The sequence below is a fragment of the Panthera tigris genome, chromosome E1 (genome assembly GCF_018350195.1).
Source record: "Panthera tigris isolate Pti1 chromosome E1, P.tigris_Pti1_mat1.1, whole genome shotgun sequence".
NCBI classification, from domain to species: Eukaryota; Metazoa; Chordata; class Mammalia; order Carnivora; family Felidae; genus Panthera; species Panthera tigris.
The window spans coordinates 23,500,002-23,523,903 of record NC_056673.1 but is presented as its reverse complement, the minus strand read 5'-3'; the positions used below and the strand labels follow the sequence as shown (position 1 = coordinate 23,523,903).

The 23,902-nt window shown below is 43.4% G+C and overlaps 1 protein-coding gene and 1 long non-coding RNA gene across 17 annotated transcripts in view; one reads left to right on the top strand and one right to left on the bottom strand.

Annotated features, from left to right (window-relative positions):
• The window catches only part of SYNRG (synergin gamma), an 88,505-nt gene that overhangs the window by 1,593 nt on the left and 63,010 nt on the right, over positions 1–23,902 (bottom strand). For 12 of the 16 annotated variants that reach the window (XM_042966462.1, XM_042966464.1, XM_042966469.1 and 9 more), the window contains 7 exons: positions 22,648–22,811; positions 21,794–21,847; positions 20,848–20,944; positions 18,880–19,028; positions 5,286–5,396; positions 4,893–4,928; positions 340–3,881 (listed from right to left, as the gene is read on the bottom strand). In XM_042966462.1, coding sequence (XP_042822396.1) covers positions 3,750–3,881; positions 4,893–4,928; positions 5,286–5,396; positions 18,880–19,028; positions 20,848–20,944; positions 21,794–21,847; positions 22,648–22,811 — 743 coding nt within the window. In that variant the 3' untranslated portion in view covers positions 340–3,749. Of the gene's footprint in view, positions 1–339; positions 3,882–4,892; positions 4,929–5,285; positions 5,397–12,189; positions 12,712–18,879; positions 19,029–20,847; positions 20,945–21,793; positions 21,848–22,647; positions 22,812–23,902 lie in introns of those variants that run through there. The other 4 variants (XM_042966465.1, XM_042966471.1, XR_006211147.1 and 1 more) reach the window with 3 other exon arrangements.
• On the top strand, positions 7,922–14,301 carry LOC122233550. The gene is made up of 3 exons (XR_006211148.1): positions 7,922–8,700; positions 13,173–13,249; positions 14,079–14,301. It is a non-coding gene; the product is annotated as an uncharacterized LOC122233550 (long non-coding RNA).

The following is a 23,902-nucleotide window of genomic DNA, read 5'->3' as shown; positions in this document are numbered from 1 at the left end:
CCTCTCGGCTGAACTGTGTCAACGTTTCACATCCTTGCAGATGGGCAGACGTTAATATCAGTCACAGTGCTAAAGCCGTGGAAAACAGCACAGAGTGTCCACTCTGATAAAAGATACAGTTTTCGGATGTCTTTGGCAACTGGAGTGCACCAAAGCAGTGAGTCCTCCATCAAAGAAATTGTTTTTTAACAAAAGCTATGCCTTTGCTCCACACAAAATGTCCTAAACCAAACCTCCACAGAAGTGACCATCAAACAACAATGACTTCTTTTGTTGAAACTTGGAACCATGTCATCCGGTTCACTGCTCCTAATAAATATGACAGCATAACTCATCAGGGACTTGGGAGAAGTTTAATTAGTTCTTCCCTATTCCACACTCCTCAAAAACTATTGGGAACCATCAGATTGCCCCTGCTCAGTCACAGTGCTGCTTTATCTTTCTTCATTTGCCACGTAGGTTGTAGCTCGCTTCTCTGTGGAATAATTTTCTAGGTTTTTGGCCCGTCTTGACAAGAAGCCATAAATATAATGCCGGTGGTTATGTATTTATATAAATTATATTTTCTAGATTTTTATCTGGTCCGTGGCAGTGGTTTCATCCAAATTCTACCTTGTTTCTTCCCATTCACTTTTATAAACATGTACTACAGTCTAAATAGGAAAATTAAAATGAGGTTAATAGTTTGGGAAATCAGAGGAACCCATAAATGAATGCTGCATCAATTAGCACATGATCGAAAAGCAGTCAGAAGAACAACAAAGCAATTCGTGGCTGTGGAGGCTATGGCTTCTCTAGTATGAAGGCAAACTGTAAGTCCTGTAGTCTTTGGATAAGAGTCCAAAAATAACCACTGTACTACAGTAAGAGAACACTGGGTGACAGATGTTCTTGGTAGGAAAATTTCCGGCAGAAATCCCGGCCAACACCACTACTGGGATGTAACTAAGCATTCTTAGTACTTAAGAAGCCTAACACCTTTCTAATCTCAATGTCAGAGTTTATTAGCTGGTCACAAAAGGAAGGCGTGTGACCTAGAAGGTGTTTGTTAGGGGAATTTCTGTGGTGATCCCCAGTGCAGGGCAAGCATTTCAAGTTTCTATAATGTAGAGGCCCTATAATCTTACCAAAGCTTAGGATCACACAAGTTATCAAAAGGCAAGTAGAAGGCATCTTGAAACAAGACATAGGTACATGCATACAAAATATTCAAGTAATTTAGAATATGCAACCTATTTGGAGTGTTAACTAGTAGTCACAGGACAAATAAGGCATGGATAATAACATACCCTGTGCCGCCTCTACATTGAGCACGTCCAGACAAAAATTAAGTTACACGCTAAGCCATAAAACGTCTAAAAGCAAAACACAATACCAAAAGAGAAAAGCGCTTATTCACCGCCACTCAGGCAGCAGGGTGGGAACTGCCAGCACCTCAAGCAGTACAGAAAGAAGTAACCTTGGTTACTGTTTCCAAGGACACTGGACTCTGGCGCGTCAGAGCCGAGATGCAGACGAGCGCAGTGTTGAGTCGTCTGAATAAACTTGCACACGTAAAGAAAGTGCAAGGGTATGGTTCCACACTCTGGAAATCCTTACTGGTGGTATGTGAGTGAACATTTCCACTACTAAACAGTATTTTTCATAGCAAAGCCTTTTTGTTGGCGTCTGCTGTATATGCCTCTAGCGCCTCCCATGGAGTGACCAGACCTGCCGTACCTGGTGAGGCCGGCAGTGATTATCCTTGCGCTCTGCAACCTCTCTAGGAATGGAACCATTCTGGTTAGCAGGTGAGCACACGTTAAAAATGTCATTGACACAGGCCATTGCGACAGAATAATAGCCCATATGGCATTTCCAGAAACTCTCAGCACTGTGAATCCTGTCAAACTGGGAGACATTCTTAGCTGCAAACAAAGGCAGATTCGGTCATCCTGCTCTACCATGGAATGTACCAGACGGGTCAGAGGCCCGCTTCAATCCTGGCGCCGTGATGAAACTCTAGGTGCTGCTCAGGCTGAAGTGGAGACAGAGGCCTCAGGGAAGCCTGAGGACCCAGCCTGATGCTGTGGGTACTAAGTCAGGTAGCCATGTGGAGGACAAAGGCCCTGAGGGTAATAACTCAGGCTGTGTCAGTCACCCAGCTGGAAGGGAGTCTGGAGAAAATGAGAAGCAGATTTACCTCGTCAACACTTCCCTGTGCATTCTGGGGCCCAGCAAGGTAAAGCAGAAGCCTCATCAACAGCTGTTTAACAAAAACGTCCTATACCTTCCTTGGAGAAGACACCACTAAGAGGGAACAGAACAGGATCCCCTCAAGTTTAGTGCCGGGAAGGGAAAACCACCTACTTAATTATGTAAAACGGCAATTTTATACCCAAAATGACCTTGTTCAGTTCACAAATAAAAACTGACTCGAGGTCAGAGAGCCTAAGTCACACAACTTGTGAAACACAAGAGTCAAAATCTCCTTGTAGAGCACAGAATTTACAAGTCAGAGACGTGTATGTCCTAGGTTGGCCTGTTCTTCCCAGGGCTTCACAGCTTCACAGTCCTTAGCCACTTCGCCTTTTTTTTTTTTTTTTTTTTCTGATTTTATGCATTCAGTTCTAAGCGGCAAATTCCCTACACCAGATAGCAAGCATGAGCCTTTTCCTTCCAGAATTCCATGCAGTTTTTGAACACTGTGCTTCCACTGTTTCTAAGTCATGTACCTCAACCATAAATATACATACATCTGTTTGCCTCAGTAGGCCAGGAACTCCACCTTCCAACTGTGAATGAATTTTCAGATCTCTCACATAATACTGTGAAGTCAGGCAGTACTGGTCCCTATGCAGTCAGTCATTTCTGGACATTTGGACAAAGGCCACTGCCAAGAGGTTTCATCCAGCTGCCTTTCCAAAACTTGTCTGCAAAAATACCATGTTCACAGTCTTTGAGGTAAAAGAAAGTTTTCAGTGAAGGCTCCGAAAGGGGAAGGGTGTTTATTCATCCTGATACACAAAGATTTGGGCCTCTGTCAAAATGAACATTCAATCCATTGCAAAGTGCCCAGGCGTGTTTTGAGAAAATACCTTCTTGAACGCTGATAGTTTGAGAAATGAACAAAAGAAGAACTGGTTCAGCTGTGACCACAAAGTCGGTAAATCTGCCCTCACCCACTTCCATCGTCTGATGGAGATGAGCAGAAGTTTTTCGATAAAAAGAACATCAGTTTAGTCACAATGTCCCCTTTTTATTCATTTCAGATATCAACAAGCTACATGTGGGTAAATGCATTCTACTTCACAGGACAGCAGGGTTCTAGATAGAAGCGAGCACTGGCTCAAAACGTTCTTGCCAATTCCAAACCTATTACAATTTATTTTTCTTCAAACGTCAAAATGTCAATTCTTCACAGTTTCAATATACGGCAGCAGCAAATGATTCCTTAAAGAAAACCGTGCCATATTTTAAAACATCTTAGCAGAACTAGAGAGAAGTTAGCAAACTTCTGGTGCCACATGCAGTTTGGGCAGGGCAATTTTACCTCAAATCCCTAAGACTTGCGGTGGGACCTAGGGGACAAATGTCTGCAGGAACGACTGGAGCTCGCAGCTTCTTTCTTGCCCCTGACCGTGCAGGGAACTCCTCCTATAGCTTCGTGGAAGCGAACTGCGCAGTCCTGCATTCTGTTCATTGGTCCCTGTCTCCTCCTGGGGTATGATGGGAAAACAGACCCAGTAGGTACTTCAAAGAGGTACTTTTCAGAGCAAATCAGGCAGGATGAGGCCGGGAGGTTTTGGTTCAACACAGTTGATCCAGAAGTTGGCACAGCTGGCGTGATACTGGTGTCCTCCATATGCCAGCTTGAAGCTGTCCGTTTCGGAGTTGAATGCCTGCCAAAAATAAACAGATATGTGGGGCGAGTCAGGCTGCTTCTGCACCTAAGAGCTGGTCGGCACCCTGCACGCATCCCTCGCCAGGTCACAGAAGCTGAGGCCACACTGGCACACACACAAAAGCTGAGCAGGTGGCTACAGGGCTTCAAGTGAGAAAGTTTTTTGCTGCTAATTAAAGGCATAAAAAAATCTTTACCATTAAACCCAGTTTCAGCAAAAGAAGGCCAAATGGTTCATAGCAAAGGCAGACCGAGGCTACAGGGGGTTGTGTGTGGGGGGGTTCATGTTACGGGGAACTAAAATAGCTGTGGAGGATTTTTATCCCTCGTTGTGCCGAAGGGAGCCCTGCCCTCAGGCTGGCATTGAATGATACATACAGTCCCTTCCGTTTCTGGGGCTGATTACAGTCCTCTCATGGAAAAAAACAAAAGATTAAAAGCTCTCAGGGTCGAATGCCACTGGGACCTGATAACGGAATCCACGTAATTAAAAAGTCCAAATAGGTATAGGATTTGTAAAAATAAAGACATTGAACAGGTCAGAATTACTTCCAGATGACTAATGCTTACAGGTAAGTCACAGCCAGCCAGTCCTCACCTCAGTTCCCTGGAGGGTGTCCTAAAGCACTACAAGTAAACAAGTAACACAGAACTCTAAACCCCAATTTGTTTTTGATCACTGCCAAATCGTGACGCTCTCTGATCTCGCTCCGTGTCACAACTTCCAGTCTTCCAGAAGTTGCTCATTCTGTTACCTTGTTCATCACAGAGGGAAAAATGACTTGTAACACCGGAAGCCAATTACAAGAGCTACGAGCATGCAAACAAGACAAGTGGACCCACACAGACACACTAGCTGGTCAAATCAAACACTATGGGAACAGACATGACTCAGTAAAGGAAGGATTCATGGTCACAACAGTTCAGGATGGCAGTGGAATCATCTGATTGGCTTTCCACACTCAAAATTAAGATGGAGATGCTAAGATCGTGTATAACTGGTTCATACTTTTTTGGGATGTTCTTCTGCAGGCTTCTCTTCTTTCTGAAATAACGTTGAAACCATAAGGTCAACAAAATTCCCAGGACAGGGCCTCCTGCCCCCAAACAAAGCCTTACAGGCTTCACCTCTCTCTACCACCCCACTGTGCACAGGGCGGGGGCACAGTGCAGACAGCTTTCTGTTAGAGAGGGAGGAACTACCTCCATTCACTCAATGGCTTCCCCTACTGCCCTTTTGTAAGAGTACATGTACTTCCGTGTCAGACTTCCGTGTCAGGCTTTATAAAAATCCCCACCTGTGGTCGTAGACCTTGCAGTGAAGTGGGCTGGATGGGGTCATTCCCAGGGGTCATGTCAGGGAAGCGCTGTGCCATCTGCAGGGGGAAGGTGTATCACTCACCCGGCTTCTGGAGTCCACATTTAAAAGGCACACCCCACAGGCAAGTTCCTGAGCATTTTTAATCCCAGGCCGTAGCATACAAGAGGAAAAATCCAGTGAATTCTCATCGGGCTAGGAGGACAAGACAAACGAGTAAGGACTCGGCAATTCCAAATGCTGCTGGCTTCCCTCCCTGATCACTTATCCCCAGTAGGTCCAGCAGCAAGTGAAGTAACTTCTAATACCATCGATACAATTGTTCAATTTCCCAAACATTTACTGAGAGTTGCTGTGTTCTAGGTGCTCAGGACACTAGCATGAGCAAAACCTGGTACCGTCCTCTGAGAACTCACAGTCGAGGGTGGGGACAGGCGGGTAGCAGGCAGCACAGGGCCACAAGGACTACACCAGAGCACATGGGCTGGGCGGCACTTACTCCAACCCAAGGGGAAAAGAGCTGGATGACAGAAAAAGCTTCCTGGCACTTACAAACATCCTGAGTCTTGACAGGTAGATGCTAGGTGAGGGGACGGGGAAGGGCGAGGTAAGGGAGGGGATGGTATTTATTCTGTGTAGAACAAGCAACACAGGCAAGGGCAAGGCCTCTAAGCAGAAGATAGAGTGTGGGAAGAACACTCATAAGCATGTGGGAGCCGTGCTTATGAAAGGAGGGAGGAGATGGAACTCCAGCATGAAGGTCTTGGAAGGACTAGAAGAGACTGTATCTTGGGAAGCCATTAAGGGTTCTGACTGGACCGGGACAGGATCAGGATTGTGTCACGGACAGATCCCTCTGGGTGAGGTGTGGGCAATGAACTGTGGATGGCAATCCTCAAGGCATGCACCTCAGTTACAACGCCACTGTAAGGGGTCCAGGAGACAGCGAGGAAAGTTAGAACTAGGGAAGTAACAGCGGGGGCCGGCCACCTGAAGAAGCCCGGGTCATGTGTGGGATGTGCAAGGAGGGGTGAGGCTTAGGCAGCTGGGAGGGCTTGACATAGTAGGCATGCGAAAGGAGACCCACATTTGGGGCTGAGGGCTGGGAGGAGTTCGGTTTGGTCTAAGCGGAGTTGGGGTTGTGTGGGGGACAGCCAAGTTCCGACATCAGAGAAGCAGGAAGACAGATACATGGGCCTACTGCTCAAGGATGGAAGAATGAGGCATTATCAGCTAGAGAGTACATACGCATACAGCTATTATCAGTGAAGCCCTTACTTGCCAGGCACCACACTAAGCTCTTCAGGTGCATTATCTAATTTCTTCCTTACAACAAATCTGTGGAATATGGGGTAAGAGGGCAGCCCCCAACTTTGGAAAGCTATCAGTTTTTTTTTTTAATTTTTAAAAGTTTTATTTATTTAAGTAATCTCTACGCCCACTGTGGGGCTTGAACTCACAGCCCCGAGATCAAAAGTCACACGCTCTACCAATGGAGCCAGCCAGGCACCTGTGGAAAGCTGTTCATTTCTTAAAATATGTATCTACTATATGAACTTATATGCAATTCCACTCCTTGGTATTTATCCAAGAGAAACGAAAACATGTTAACAAAAGTTTGCACAAAAAGTGCTCATGGTAGCTCTATTCACATAAGCCAAACTGGAAATAGCACCTATCTATAAATAAGAAAGTGGGTTAAAAACTCATGGTATATTAGTACAATGGAATATTACTCACTGATAAAAGGAACCAAATTGATACATGCAAAAATGTAGATGAATTCCCCCCACCCCTTCTTAAGTAAGTGCCATGCCCAACGTGGGGTTTCGAACTCACCCCCTTAAGATCAAGAGTCACATGCTCTACCAACTGAGCTGGCCAGGGGCGCCTTTTTTTTTTTGTTTTGTTTTTAAATGAATTTTTTTCTTTTTAGATGAATTTTTAAAACATGTGAAGAAGCCAGACAGAAAAGCACATATATATTAATTTTATATAAAGTTCTAGAACAGGCAACTCTCTGATGACAGAAGTCTACGGAAAATGGTGGTTATTTCTGGAATCAGATCAGGACAAGAGGGAACTTTAGGAGGTGATGAAAATACTCCATACATTGCTGGGGGTGTGGGCTTACATGGCTAAATGCATTTGTCAAAACTGATCCAACTATATATTTAAGATCTATGCATTTCACTGTAAGTTATCCCTCAATTATGAAAAGCACTTGAATTACAAAACAAAAACAAAAAAAGGAAAAAAAAGTTTCAGAAGAGCTGTATATATTTTTTCAAGATTTTCTTTTTAAGTAATCTCTCTACACTCAACACGGGGCTCAAGGAACTCACAACCCCAACTTCAAGAATTGCATGTTCCACCAACGGAGCCAGCCAGGCGCCCCAGAAGAGTTACATTCTTAGTGTACAAAGTGTTAGATGTACCGAAACCAATTTGTTTTGCTTATATATGCCCTAGAGCAGAGGCTTCTCACACTTGGCACCATTGACATTCTAAACTGGATAATTCCTTGTTGTGGGGCCTGTCCTCTGCACTGTAGGATGTTTAGCAAGACCTGTGGACAATTTGGGGGCAAAATCATCCCCTTCTTCCACTTTCCAAAAAAAAAAAAAAAAAAAAGACTTTCCAAAGAGAAAGAAACGTGCACACATACAAATACACACACACACACACACACACACACACACACACGTACATGAGCTTATTATAAATTCTTATTGATATAAAGACTGAGTAGCACATAATTTACAAATAATAAATATACAATTATCTTTACTGAAAATTCCATATAATCCTTTGATTCTCACAATGCTTTCTCTGAAAATGTCTGCCCAATCCTGGGATCCACAGTCAGCCTGTGCTTGCTCTCACCAGAGTGTGTATGCTGTAAGTGCAGGCTGGTGTTTCTCAGTGAAGGGCTAAGACTGAAATGAGGCAGCACATTTCAGAATGTCCCCCCTCTGTCAAATACGTGAGTGACTATGTTGAATTGGGTAACTGTTCTCAAATGCTGGAGAACATTCCCTCAGCTTTGTGATGTATTCACAATACAATGGCTATAGACACAGTATACTTTGATGTCTGATCTGCATTATTAACATCTGCTCGATAACCTTCATAAGTCTAGACAATCAACAGTACAACAAATTAAACACTGATCTGTAGCAGTTGCGGATTTCCATGGTATAAAAATACTCCCACCATGGCTGATGTCAAGGCACCAATGTGAGGTCACTGAACCTGGCACTGGGAAGGGATGCTGACCAGGGTGACCAACTTCCTAGTTTGCTCAAGACCGTCCCAGTTTCAGCTCTGAGAAAATCCCTCAGCAATAAGCAAACTGGCATCAGGGGTCGTCCAAGGACAGACACAAAGAACTGCTAAGGACTAAGCAGGTAGAAAGGAAGTGAGGATGGGAGTCGGTAGGAACGAAGTAAAAGGATCAAACAACTGTCCTATCTTGAGGACCTGAAACAAAAGCAGTGTAAGCCAAGCATAAGCAAGTTAGAGGGTTACCAATCTGGGTTCAGAACAGGTCTGAATTAAGAGGGCACAGGTACTGAGGTGTGATGTGATCATGTGAGTGGGTGGCCGAAGTGCCATGGAGACAAGGGTCCCGGAGTCCAGAGGTCAAGGATCTTAGAGCCCGGCATGTTGGCTGGTTTGTCCTAAAGGATACTGATGTGACCCAGGATGATGGCAAATTCCTGCCAAAATAATGGCCACATTTTCTATAATTAGTTGAGGCTGAACCACTGAGGAGTTATTATTTTGTATTTGAAAAACTGTATTATTTTTTCCCTAGGAGAAAAAAATGGGATTCTCCCTATAAAAGTGTATACATTATATATGATGTTTGTCCCTTTCTAATTTGAAATAATAAACCATGCATTAGGCCCACAAACCTTTCCTTTTTTTTTTTTTTTTTTTTAAGAAACAGATGATATTGTTTACTTGTTTGTTTGTTTGTTTGTTTGTTTAGAAAGGGGGTGGGAATCTTAAGCAGGCTCCATGCTCAGTGTGGAGCCCCACTTGGGGCTTGAACCCACGACCCTGGGATCATGACCTGAGCTGAAATCAAGAGCTGGATGTCAAAAGACTGAGCCACCCTGGTGCCCCCCCCCCCCACCCCACAAACCTTTCTTAAACTAACTTGAGCTGCATTCAGATCACACCTAGGGAAGGAAGGACAGACAGTTCTCAAAGAAAAGAAGAGGCAGATGTTTCAACTATATGCATGAGGACTCTGACCTTGAAGTGAATCTACATGGTCTTAACCAATCCAGATGATAATCCACCCACCTCCCACACTTTTCCCCTTTTTTTCTTCTCTAGTGCAATCATGACCAAGTCTGGTCAACCCTAGAGGCAGCTGGTGCTATTATTTGTTTGCTGTCCCATTCTGTCACCTTTAAATGGTTAACAGTTTCATTGTCTTACCTGCCTTCCTCAGTTGCTGTTGGGACCTTCAGAGATATATAAAAAGTGCTCTGAGGGACGCCTGGGTGGCTCAGTCAGTTAAGCGTCTGACTTTGGCTCAGGTCATGATCTCGCGGTTTGTGAGTTCGAGCCCTGTGTCGGGCTCTGTGCTGACAGCTCAGAGCCTGGGCCTGTTCGGATTCTGTGTCTCCATCTCTCTCTGCCCCTCCCCTGCTTGCTCGTGCTCGCTCTCACTCTCGCTCTTTCTCAAAAATAAACATTAAAAAAAAGTGCTCTGAAATGCCCTAAATGATAAAAATTACTCACTTTGACAAAATCTAAAAAGCTTTTTTAAGAGGTTAAAAACATAGCAGCACTTCCATGAACCTACGTTATAGATATTTGTCATGTTACTGAATAAGGACTATTTGAGAAATAACTAGAATCTAGGAAAACTCTGAATCTTGAAATCAATCCAATACCAGCCCTTTAGGTATCTGTTTGACCAAAGGCATAAGGAAAGCGAATGAAAAGGTAATTTTGTAATCTCCCATAAAAATCATAAGACTCTGCATAAACTATCCTGTGGTCAAATTAATCTTTGAAATGATAAAAATTAACCTTTATACACTGCCATAACCCGGGGGGAGGGGGAAGCGGGGTGGGGGGGTTGGGGGAGGTTGCTATAGTACACAGTAACAATGTGACACCAATTCTCGGCCATAATTCTTTAAGAAGGTACGCCCTCTACAGGCCATTTTAAATTGAACATCATCTACATCAGCTAGCAAGTGTTTTATGCATTTAGTAAAGATTTCTAAAAGTAGTTGTATTACAAATGACCTGCATACACTCAGTCCCAGAGTCAGACTGAGATACATAATCCTGAATCTTTAGCCAATAATAAGCTGCTAAAATAGTGTCCGAGAAAATCATTATTGAAGAAGAAGAATTTGGTAGTAATTAGTGTTCTTTACAAACATCCTCATTATAATTCTTCTGGACAAATGGTAGGATGGGCCTTTCTGATCCCCTTATTGTGCAGAGCTGCATAATTTGCACATGTGAGTCACATGTGGCACTTCTGGGAGGAAGCCTTTAAAACTGATGTGCTCTTTGTAATGTTCCCTTGACCCTCTCACAGGAATCAGCTATGATGCACGTGGTAGAGGCTTTGTCAGCTAGGTTCCTGAGTGAAGGACCCGTCCACAGAGACCCCTCCAATTTGAGATGGACATGTAGCAGGAGCAATACAGCTCTACTGTGTTACATCACTAAAACGGGGTTGGGGGAGTTGTTACTGCAGCATAAGCCAGCCTAATCTGATACAAAAAAACTATCTGGACACAGGTTCCACAAGCAATTCTAGACTTTTGGTTTGGGTTACAATGTAACCATCTGGATTCTTAGTTGCAATGTTTTGTCTAATTTTTCCTATAGCTGCTATAACAAAGTAGCAAAAATTTAGCAGCTTAAAACAACACATTCTCTTAGAGTTCTGCAGGTCAAAATTCTAAAATGGGCTGGAAATACAGCGTACTTGCTGGAAATTCTATGGGAGAATCTGTTTCTTTACCTTGTCTAGCTTCTAGAGACTACCTGTACATTCCTTGAATCACGGTCCCACCTTCCATCTTCAAAGCCAATAGCGCAGAATGTGCCAGTCTTTCTCTTTGCTCTGTCATATCTCTATTTCTCATGCTCACTCTCTGCCTTCCTCTTTGTGAGACACTGGGCCCACCCAGATAATCCAGGATAAATCCCCTATCAAAAGACCCTTAATTTCATCACATCTGTAAAGTCCCTTCTACCTAAGGTAACAAATTCAGGTTCCAGGGATTAGGATATGGTTATCTTTGGCGAGGGAGGGGCACATTATTCCATCTACCATATCACCTTCTGTCAGCGAGGACAGCCATGCAGAAACACAATGAAGATTCTGTCTCGGGGTGCCTAGGTGGCTCTGTTGGTTAAGCATCCAACTCTGGATTTCAGCTCAGGTCATGCTCTCATGGTTCATGGGTTCAAGTCCTGTATCGAGCTCTGTGCTGGTGGTGCAGAGCCTGCTTGGGATTTTTTCTCTCCCCCTGCCCCTCCCCTGCACACACACCCTCTCTCTAAGTAAATAAACTTAAAAAAAAAAAAAAGATTCTGTCTCTAAAACATTGTGTGGCACTGGCAAGATGACAAAAATGTTATCATTACTAAAAATAAACTGATCTCCTAAAATGCCACAGCAACACGAAGTATATACTCTGAAACTCACTGTTTATTTCATGTTGAAAGGAAGTACAGGGGGCCTGGGTGACTGAGTAGGTTAAGTGTCTGATTCTTGGATTTTGGCTCAGGTCATGATCTCATGGTTTGGGAGTTCGAGCCCCATGTCAAGCTCTGGGCTGCCGGCATGGAGCCTGTTTGGGATTCTCCCTCTCCCTCCCTCTCTGCCCCTCACCCAATTGTGAGTGCTCTCTCTCAAAATAAATAAACAAAAACAAAAAACAAAAAACAAAAAAGAAAGGAAATAAAGGATTATATTATACTGAGGATAACAGTGACATCAAAGCCTGTGTGATTTTCAGTCGACTAGAGGTCAGGAGAAGAAGATCGCAGTCTCTTTTTGGAGATTTTATATGGCAAAAGTGGATCAGTTTTGTTTTCCAGGGATGAATCTCTCTTTGTTCCAAACCTACTGAACTTCAACCCTTAGGCAACAATTCACTCATCTCCCTGAAACTGGTGATTCCCACCTCCGGAGAAACAACCAGTACCTTCAGTCTGTGCCCAGAGGAGATGTACTTGTACCACAAGGGGGGGTTTTGGTCCACGATGACATGCGTGCTGCAGGGAAAGGGAAGCAGGAAACTTTGCACTGTAACTTCTAGCTTCAATAAATATCAAGGAGCCACAGTTTGGAGTTTAGGATTGTGTACTTTGCTTTCCTTAGCCCAAGCATTACTACTGTGATGTAGCACTAATAGTCTAGGACTTTTTCACTGAAGAGAGGCAATGCGGTCACTTTTTGATGGGAACAGTTTCATGATGTCTTCATGGAGGAAAAGCATCCTCGAAGCTGGCACTGACACAATAAGAAAAATGGACTTTTAAAACTACGATACACATTCAAATCCCTGCTCTGTCAGTTTCGGGCAAGTTTCATCTCTGAGCCCCAATTTCTTCACCCGTAAAAATGGGGATTATACTACTGACCTTACAGGATTGTTACCAGGATTAAATGAGAATGAATGTCAAGAATATGGCACAATGCCCGGCAGGATTCAGGTGCAAATAAACTATTATATTACTGGAATCAAAGAGCCTGGCACTGGCAATTTCGTTTATTAAGGAACTTTAAATTCTACCTAAAACGAAGCAGTGATATAAAGAGTTAAAAGCTTCCACCACAACATCAGCCACACCCCTCTCCAGTGACTTCTCGGCTCCCAGAGTCCCTGGGGCTTGCACAGTTTTGCTGCAACTAAGTGAACTCCACACATGTTGGTTTGTGTCATTTACATTCACACATCTATCTATTTTTAGGGTAAAAGCTTCTTTGTGACAAGACTTAGACTTCCTCTGGAGACTATATACTATTCTTCAAGCAGCAGGCAATTCAAGTAAGTTTTATAGACCAAAGACCTATCAGTTATCAAGAGAAAATGACACGGTATAATTAGGAATAATATCTGAGCAGAGAATGGTTGTTCTTCTGTCACAGCTAATTCGGTGAAGAAAGGCACTTATAGCTGGAAACGTATGGGTAAATACAACAATGAATACTCAGCGGTGTTCATATACAATTTGAATGCATTCCTGTGTTGTGTAGTTGCAGACTAATTAATCTCTATACTGTAATCCAGTGTCTAAAAAAATGTCAGGTAAAATCACTTGCTAGACCCTGATGCTAGATATGAAAGTTCCTTAGGGGAGTTTGAATGAGAGGGCATGAATGCCTGGCAACTCTTCCCATTTACTGAGGGATTAAAATCACCATATGTGAACAGGGCAACACTTCCCAGGTTAGATGGGTAACCAGACCCAACAGGCTTTCTCCAAGATCACAAAAGCAAATTCTATGTTTGTTTGTTTGTTTGTTTGTTTAAGATTTTATCTTTAAGTAACCTCTATACTCCATGCGGGGCTCAAAGTTACAACCCCGAGATTGAGTTACAGGCTCTAACGACTGAGCCAGCCAGGTGCCCCTCTATGGTTTCTTTAAAAAGGTCTGAACAAAACTAACCCTTGGTATAAAAAATCAGAATAGGGATCACCTCAGAGTGGAATGATGACGAAGAAGGAGCACAAGGAAACCTGGAATGATGGGATATCCTCTAACTTGTATAGGGGCATTGGTTATTGTTGGTTATTATTTGGGGTGTGCACTGAATGATTTAAGTAACAAAACTTACTAAATGATACAACTGAGCTTTTTGCATTTTCCTACAGGAAGGAAGGCAGGAAGGAAGGCCTGGAAGGGCAGAGTCCAGAAGGCAAGCCTTTCTCATGAGCAGCGGTGGCACTGTGGGGAGCTTGGATGTCTAAGAAGTTGTACAAGGATGAAACTGGCTTCCACCTCACCCAGTGGCAGCAGCTACCTCAAGAAGGAAATACAAGATAGCAAGCAACTCAAGCCAGGATTCTCCTCAATTATCCTTTGCCCCAAAATGAAAAGGATTAATACATAATGAATGAGCTTGGTTAGTGCGCTGGGTCTTTTGTGATAATTTTTCTTCAAAGAGCTCATGGCAAAGAAAGAAGCTTTGCTATCGTGGCCATTTTTTTTCTACCAGCACTAGAAGAGAAGAGATGGGTGGCTGATTTGAGGGTCTGTATAGAAATCTAGTTTTCAAAGCATTGTACAATGAAAAAAAATTAAAAGCTTTAATTATAAAAAAAAAAAAGAAAGAAAGAAAAAACAAAGAATCTTAAAATCCAAATGGAAAAGGGGAGGCTAATCTTAAGCTGGTTTTTAGTCCTGGGCTGTAACAACAGGGAGGAAATGTACAGAAAAGAACTTGACTCTTTCTATCAAGTTGCTGCCAGGAGAGATGCCTGGTGTTTCACCTCATCGACTAAGTAAGTAACAACCCTCTTTCCCCAGAAAGGCTTTTGCTCATCTCTGGTTTTACCCACCCAGCTTGCCCATTTCAAGGAGGCAACAGAGTATAGTGGGGGAGAAGCAGAGGTCTGACTTTTACATTGAATCCAGGTCTAATACCTTGGTGCCCCATTTTCTTCATCTGTAAAACGTGAAGAATAATAGTATCTACCCTCAACACTTCCGTATTAAGTAAATTATACACATATAAAGAGTTAAGAATAGGGTACAGCACATGGTAAGCACTCAGTAAAAGTTGGCTAATCATGATGAAAATATTCAGGCTTCACCTGGTTCATACCAGCACAAAGTTAGGAAGCAAAAGATGGGTGAATCAGGAGAGAACCAGACACGTGCTGACCTCTAGACTGCTAATGCTTGGTCTTATACATCTTGTTGCCCTAAAAACATGCCACGAATGAGTTTTGAGGTAAGACCTCTGTAAGACTGGGTACAGAGGCTCTGATGAAGCAAAGGTAACAACACACTGAACTCTACGATCAACAACTGGTAACAGAGCCTCCTCTATTCCACAGCCACCCTTGAATATGTCATTAGTCAACCCACTTTATTTGTAGCTGGAGCTTAGAAATATTAAAAAACCCATGGTTTCATCATCCAAGCACAACCCTGTTGCCACTCTGGCACATTCCCTTCCAGCCCCATAGGAACAATTCTGTGTTATTTCAAACTCTGTGTTCCTTTAAAAAATGGCTGCACAACATCCGAATATATGATGCTTCACACAATTTACTTGATTGACCCTCTCGAGTTCTCACTTTTACAAAGAACAGCTTGTGCATTTAACTTGCTTCTTTTTGTGAGCTTGTATTAGAACTGCTGCCTTAGGAAGTTATTCTATAAGTGAAGTTGCTGAGTTAACTACTCAGAATGTGAGTCCTTTTATTCATTCAACTTTCATTGGGTATTTATGCAGTGCCTGGCACTGTGATCAGACTGAGAATAAAACGTGGTCTTGGTCCTTGTCCTCAAGGACTTCACAGGTGGGGGTGGGTGTGGGAAGTATATTGCTAAATACCCTTTATATAGGGTGGTACCAATTTATGTTTTCTAATAAACAGTCCCCATTTTACCACATCAACACTATTAGGATTCCAATAAACAAGCCAAACAAAAACTGGGTTTACTATTAGGTAAAAAAATGAAGTCTTGCTTGAATTTGAATTAATGTTTACTGGTTAGCTGTGCCTCCTCTTGTATGAATCACTTCATGGTCTTGCTCAGCTTCTACTGGGATATTGGTGTATTTCTCATGGATTTGTTATGTTTTCTTTATGGAGCAAAGATGTGAGCCCACCATTAGGACGCACTGCCGTGCTATTTCCTAGTTTCCCGTTTAGTCTATTTTTCCACACTTGAATGACTCTCACTAATTTGTACTTGGAGCGCTGCAAATTGGCCTATACTGAGAAATTTCATAAGAAATGACTCAGTGAAACCTATTGCTTCATCTGCTGAAAGGATGTTGAGGATAACACAGGTTACATTAGTTTCCTCTTTACAAGAGCCCACAAAAGAAATTTCTTTCTGGTATCAGTACCAGGAATAATTATGTGTCTCCTGAGTAGTGGGTTTATTTTTATGTTATGAACACAGTGAATCATGGAACTCATCGTGTCTTCCTTACCCTTCCTAGAAAGGGTAAAGTCAACTAACTACCGCTCACCACTAGCAAATGTAAAGCACTTTAAAAGCACTTCATCTTCTCTCTCTTCCTTTCTTTTTCCCCCATTTCATTTTTCTTATGCATTTATTTAAAAAATTTAAACCAGGGGGGCGCCTGGGTGGCTCAGTCGGTTAAGCATCCAACTTCGGCTCAGGTCATGATCTCACGGTTCGTGAGTTCGAGCCCCACGTCGGGGTCTGTGCTGTCAGTCCAGAGCCTGGAGCCTGCTTCAGATTCTGTGTCTCCCTCTCTCTCTGCCCCTCCCCCACTCACACTCTGTCTCTATCAAAAAAATGAATAAACGTTAAAAAAAAAATTAAAAAAAAAAAAAAAAAAAGGACACAGTCTGGCTTTTAAGGGGCAGACAACCAGGCAAGAAGCAAGCACACGATTACCAATAAGCGCAGTAAGTGCGAGGACAGAGAGAGGCGCTGTGGACACACACCGGAAGGGCGTTGAATTCAGACTGAAGGGCTCTCTGGAATGACTTCTGGGGAAACGATGCAGAGGCCAGAGGGAAAAGCAGTCTAACAGAGAATGAGAGGCAAAGGCAATCCAGGGGATAGAAGAGGCCTTATACACTGACCTAAGGAGCTGAAACTTGATCCTGAAGACTATGGAGAGCCCACTGCAAGATTTTAAATGGGATTTGAATGACATGACCAGACTTGCATTTCAGAAAGAATGGGCTAGAAGGGCGTGCAGAATAGATTATGACAGGGGATAACAAAATGAACCAGCAACTCCAGCTATGCGGTCAGAAGTGATAAGGACTGGAGTGATTGAATGCATTAACAAAATAAGGTTCCCATTTTTATTACACTTTCTAGCTATTATTAATATGGAAGAATGCTATGAATTTTTGCCAAACTCAATAAATTTAACCTCTTGAATTCAGATTTCTATAAATATTTCATATCACCAAACAAGCATAATTTTATCTCTTATTTTCAAATATTTATATTCCTTATTGTACTGGCCAGAGCTGTATTTTTTTTAACAAATAATGACCCAAACTATAGAAACTGAAAAATAGTCCAAGGGAACAAAACAGAGAATTTGGCAATGATTTAAACTCTTTAAGAACTTAATACCGCAAACCAGAAACAATGAACACTGGGGAGACATGTGCTGGGACAGCTACTCCCTGCCTGGCTGTGGGCACAGCTCAGGGACAACTGCTACCTACCACGTGGCCGCAGTCCTGCTCAGATGGGCCACCTAGTTATATGTAAGGAAAAAAAGAAAGAAAATGGAATAGCGTATTTCTTCCAGCTGTGGAAGGAAGATAAATTTCTGACTTTTGTGAAATAAAGGATATTATCAGAGAGACAAACTGAATGGTGTGAATATGTAAAAATAAAGTAGTTTTACCCAATGAAATGGAAAACGAAGGGAACAGGTGACGAAAATAACTGATATAAGCTTTCCCATAGACGTATGTGTGCGCGCGCGCGCGTGTGTGTACATCCATTACAAATGTGAAATACGTAAGGTCAATAACCATATCTCATTGAACATATGGTCAAATGGTCAAGACAGGTAATCAATTTACACGTAAAGGAAACAGAAAGAGTAAATTATCATTTGGAATACCGCACAGCTCCTACAAAATGAAAGACCTATAAAAACACCGTTAGGGACTCAATATACATTTGCTAAATGAAAAAGCAGACAAAGAAAGCTAGAACACAGTATAAAGAAAAGTATGCTTGCATGTTGCTGGCAGCACTGCCAATTAGCCCGAACTCTCTGGAGAGCCACGCAATAAAAGAAACAGCTACATACGAATGCACGCACATCTGTGTGCAAACACACACTCTGACCTCTTAGGTCTTGGAGGAACTATATCCCTGAAAGGACACAGAGTCATTTGTTTAACGATATTCAGAGTAGAACCATTCAGAACAGGAAGAAGTGGAAATAATCCACAGACCTAAAAAATGGAAAAGGCGTTTAAGACAGTCACACTGAACAGTTTCTGAAAAGACACATGTAGGGTCATAAAGAACTAGAAGTGCGAACAGAGGAACTCACATCGATGCTTTGCAAACGTGCATATATGCATGTGACTTAAGAAGGATGCAGACAGGGAGCCTGGTTGACTCAGGCGGAAGAGCATGTGATTCTTGATCTTGGGGTTGTGAGTTTAAGCCCCACATTGGGTGTAGAGATGACTAAATAAATGATCTCTAAAAGAAGAAAAAAGAAGAAGGATGTTGACAGAGTGAATGTCCTCCTACAGTCTTATTTTATGGAGGCCCACAGGCCTTTGTGCAATCCAGAAGCCGAGCTGGTGCTACTCAGTGAACCGCACAATTATCTCCTTCCTTTAACGTAACACGACCCAGCAGGCACCTCACCGTCACCCTTCAGTCAGGGCCACCACAAGAACGTACACTTTGCTTTACCACTGAGGTTTCTGGAAAGGAAAGCAAGTGCTGAACATCTAACGGACTTACCGTGAGTGTGGCCAGGGACATAAAGCCAATAAGGTTATTCCACACTTTATCGATGTCCTTCAGCAGCTGCTGGAGTTTCTCACTGCACACCGCGGTGGCTTTTATACCCAGCTCCACACGCTTGGTCACCCTGTACACCTCAACAACACCTACAGAGTGAGAGAGTGGAGTTGGGCGCGGGCAGTGCAGAAAGGTGGGCGGCACAAGGCGGCACTACTGCGTGCAGGTATCTTAGCTGGAAATATGGATTGTTTCTCAACAGAAGTGAACTTACCACTCCTTGGGACCAGTCCACCTCCAGTGCTGCAGGGTAACTTACTGGTAAGAGCACAGCCTATAGCTACACTACCTGGGTTCCAATCCCAGTTCTGCCGCTTACTAGCTGTGTAACCCTGGGCCAGTCACATAACTTCTCTGAGCCTCACTTTCCTCATCTGTAAGATGGGAATACTAAAAGCACCTCACCAAAGAGGATTAAATGGGTTCATACTGTAAAAGGCTTAGAAGAGTGCCCATAGAACATTAGGCACTATGCAGTATTAGCTCATTTTCTTTCTGGCTTCTTTCTTTCTGGCTTTAAGTTTGGGAAATCTCATTTAACTGGCTGAAAATGGGAATATCAAAAGCTTAAAAGAATCTGAATGTCAATATCACCACAAAGTAATTAAGAAACAACTCACTTCTCCGAATGCCCAATGATTTACAAACCCTGTGGCTTCACGCATCGTTTATAAACATAACAGAACACAGGACGGCTCTTTTCCCGTGGTCTCTGAATTGTGGCTGAGTTCGTCAAGCAAGGAGGACAGGTGCCAAGTATCTTCACATTCTAAGGATGGTCACCAGACACATCCCCAACCTTTACCCGAGCCTCTAGAAGCGAGGACTGGAGGAGTTGTCTGCAGAGCAGTACCTCATCAACCTGTGTACAGCCCACTGTGGCTTTTCCTCTTCTTTCCCCAGAGGAAGGGCAGGAGTCACTGCCTATCCTACACCAAGTGAGGGGACTTCTCAGACAACCCCTCACAGACACTAGGCGATGTGTGCAAGGAAAGACAGGCGCCCTACCACCTGGTGTGTTCCCGCAGTAGAGCCGTGGCCGTCTGAGCAGGAAGGAGGAACAAGAGTGCGGCAGTGGAACTGCAGGAGAGACCACGTCTCCCCCCAACCCACTCATCCAGCAGGTATTGGTGAGGGACTACTACGTGCCAGGCGCTCAGGTACAGCGCCTTACAGACATTCCCAGGGGACAAAACAGACCAAATCACTCCCTTCTTAGAGGTTCCTTGCAGGGGAGGGAGACAGATAACAAATAAGAAAAGGTAAAATATACAAGATATTAAAGCTGATGGGACAAAAGACAAATCAAGCAGAGAATGGGAGAGGAAGGATGAGGGTGGGGTGAGAGGGCACAGTTTTGAGAAAGAGAGGCCAGGGAAGACCTCCCTTAGCGGGTGACACCTGAGCAGAGATGTGAAAAAGACTAGGGTCCAGTGCATGTGGCTCTGGCCACGGGCCAAGTGGGAGCTTCAGGAGGAAAAGAACACCAGATTGGACAGAGACCGGAGTTTCAAGCTTGACTGGGACATTTAACAGCTGAAGGTAGTCAGGGAGGTAAGGAATCGGTGATGTCGTGAAGGGGTGGAGAGGAAGAATCGACAGAGCATGGTAAGGCATTAATTAGAGACCCAATGTTTTCATTCTAGTAAACCAGTAACACAGATGCAATTTTACATTGTTGCTGCTAGTATGTGTATAGTAAGGACTGAAAAACTTTGCCACAGATACTTTAAGTCAAATAGTGTGGTTTCTGTCTGTGACTTAAGCATCTCACCCACAAACGCAGATACTACTTAGTGAAGTCATATGTAACTTGAAAGATCTAGATTAAAATACTTAATGTAAGGGAAAACTGAAAATACTATCAAGTGTCAGGATTTTGAATAAGTAAAACATAAATGAACATACCTAATAAATATTCCATGCCTTGGGCTGACTGAATTACTTCTGTGCACACAGAACTACTACTGATTCCATTTAAGGTATCATTTGCCTTCTTAATGACCTATAAGAAATGAAATCACATCACCTTATATAATTGAGAAAAGTCATTGCAAATCAATTTACTATTAGTAGAGAACCCAACAGAGAAGCCAGGAGGTGTGAAAAAGCATGACTGACTGATATATGTATATGATCATGCTGAAACAAATGTGAGAATTTAATTTTAACCTTGAAGAAACCATCCTCCATTTCTTTGGAAAAGACAGAGGTTCTTTAAGTTTAAATATTATTTTAATTTAGGCAGCATTAATGATATCATTTTGTTATTTTCTTTTTTCTTCTTTAGAGAGACAGAAAATGTGCTCGTGTGCATGTGAGAAGGGGAGAGGTGGGGGGGAGAGGGAGGGAGAGGGAAAGGGAGGGAGGGGGAGAGAGGGAGAGAGAGATAGAGAGAGAGAGAAAGAGGGAGGGAGGGAGGGAGGGGGCGAGAGAGAGAGAGAGAGAGAGAGAGAGAGAGAGAGAGAGAGAGAGAGAATCTTGAGCAAGCTCCATGCTCAGCATGGAGCCCGACAAAGGGCTCAATCCCATGACCCTGGGATCACGACCTGAGCCAAAATCAAGAGTCAGATGCTCAACCAACTGAGCCACCCAGGCGCCCCTCACTGTTATTTCTTAAACACAGTGACAGGTGAGGGCACAAGGGACAAATGAGCCACTTTTGCTATCATACACGTGAAAGAAGCCTCACTTAAGCCGTATGGCTTTCCCTCCAGCTTCCCTTTGCACAAGGCCATGGAGGAAGAGCTCTCCTCAAGTTTTCCTCTGTCCATTCAAAGGCACCACGGAGAGGGCAAAACGGCACAAGACAGCACTCACACATGTGAAAGCACCGCAAAAGTGACATACTCACATCTAGGGCGCTCCCCAGGCACCTCTGCCATTCATATGCATATCTCTCATTCTCCTGTGAAATTTGTAAAAACAACGGGGTTAAACAGGCAGGACTGGAGTCCTCTATGATTTCTGTCAATGTACAGAGCATTGGAAGGCTTTACTTTTTATTAAAAACACTCTACTTCAAGCATGGTTTATCTCTTGAAACCACTGATGACTCTTCACAATTACTAAGTGCACCTTCTGAGCACATGATCTGAGTCTGAGGGGAATGTTTTATAGCAGCTTCCCTCTGCAAATGTTGGCTCACTGGTTCTAGGAATAGTTTAAGCTTCTCCAAAGGCACTCGCCACATAGGTGTCTAGTACAAGAGCTAATACTAAACCACCAGCTTCCCACTCCACAGTTATGACGCTGTGTGTGCGTGAGCATGTGTGAACGACAAGAAGGGCAGGCACAGAGGAGAGATAAGGGTATCGGCTGTAGGAGGAAGACAGCGTGGGACTAAGACGCAGCAAATGCAGACTTTCCTCATCTCCTCTATCCGGTGTTTTAACATTCACTAAGTGTAAAGTGATAAAGTCCAAGTGCTCAAAGAAAAACTCCCCCAAACACCCCTCCTCGTGAAGTCTCCTGAACAATTTCAATTTTAGGGCCGCTGACTCCTTTCAGCAGATGTCCCACCTGAGAAGTATTTTTATCCAGGGCTAATGCTGCCATTCTCTCACTTTAATTGAATATTTTGTGTCTGGTGCCTTGTGACTTTCTGTCCCTCGCTTCCCCACAGAAAGTTGAAAGCAGTTTTTCTTGAGGCCCTCAGTGCTCAGTTGGTCTTTTCCCTACCCCTCTGTAGAAAACTCCCCTGCTCACCTCCACCTCTCCTGTCAGATCTTTGTATTTGTCACGGATGACAGGCAGAGCAGGCTTCTCACTCAGAGTGTTGGAACGGTCCCTGAAAGGCTGCTCCAAAGCCGGAGAAGGAGAAGAACGGCTTATTTCTTTATCACCAAGGCTCAAACTCCTTTTGTGTGATCCTGGAGAAGTGGATGGCACAAAGGTTCTGATTACTCAGCTTAATTCAAGCCGAGGCTCTTCCTTGCTAACATGACCCTCTTCTTTAGATGCTTCTGTCATGAGGCATTCAGAAACATAATCCGTGTTCATTCTCCTCTGGCAAGCTATCCAGGCATATCTCGGAGATGTTGCGGGTTTGGCTCCCAACCACATCAATAAAGTGAGTATTGCAATAAAGTGAGTCAAATGAATTTTGGGGTTTCCCAGTACAGATAAAAGTTATGTTTGCCCTACGCTATAGTCTACTAAGTGGGCAATAAATAGCATTATGTCCAAAAAAAAAATCAATGTGCAAAGATTAAAAAATACTTCATTGAAAAAAATCACAAGCTCAGCCATCATCTGAGCTTTCAGTGAGTTGTAATCACTGATCACAGATCACCATAACAATGTAATAATGAAAAAGTTTGAGATGTTGCAAGAATCACCAAAATGTGACACGGCGACACAAGTGAGCAAACGCTGTTGCAACAATGGCACTGACAGACTTGCTTGACTTAAGGCTGTTTCAAATCTTCAAACTGTAAAAAACACAGTACCCAGGAGGCGCAATAAAATGAAGTATGCCCTATGTTGAATCCTTCTGGTTGTTCACTTCTGCTTGGTTTCCCTGACTTTAATTTTCTCCATTACTCTTCCCTGATCTAGCACAAGTGCAAAGCCACTGGAGTCTGGAGGACAAAGTGTCTTTTTAAATATCAGTGCGTAAGAGTCGTGTTGCCTTTCCAGTCATTAGTCACGGATTTGCACTGAGCTCCTACATACTCTCGATCCAACAGAAATCAATGATGCCTTCTGTTAGGATGGGCTTAAAGCAGAAGGGGCAAACTCAAATGCTTTCAGAGAGCAGGCAGGTCAAGTGCATGGCTGAAGTGGGTCAGCCAGAGAGAAGAGGTGATGGGGACTGTGACAAGGAGGACAGCATACCCCATCTGTTAGAGGGGGCAGTGCCACTCAGCTCTACCTGATTGTCAAAAGGGGGAATACAGGCCTAGTATTGCCAGATATTACTTTTCAAGAAAAGCTAGAAATCCAGATTGTGAAATCTCAT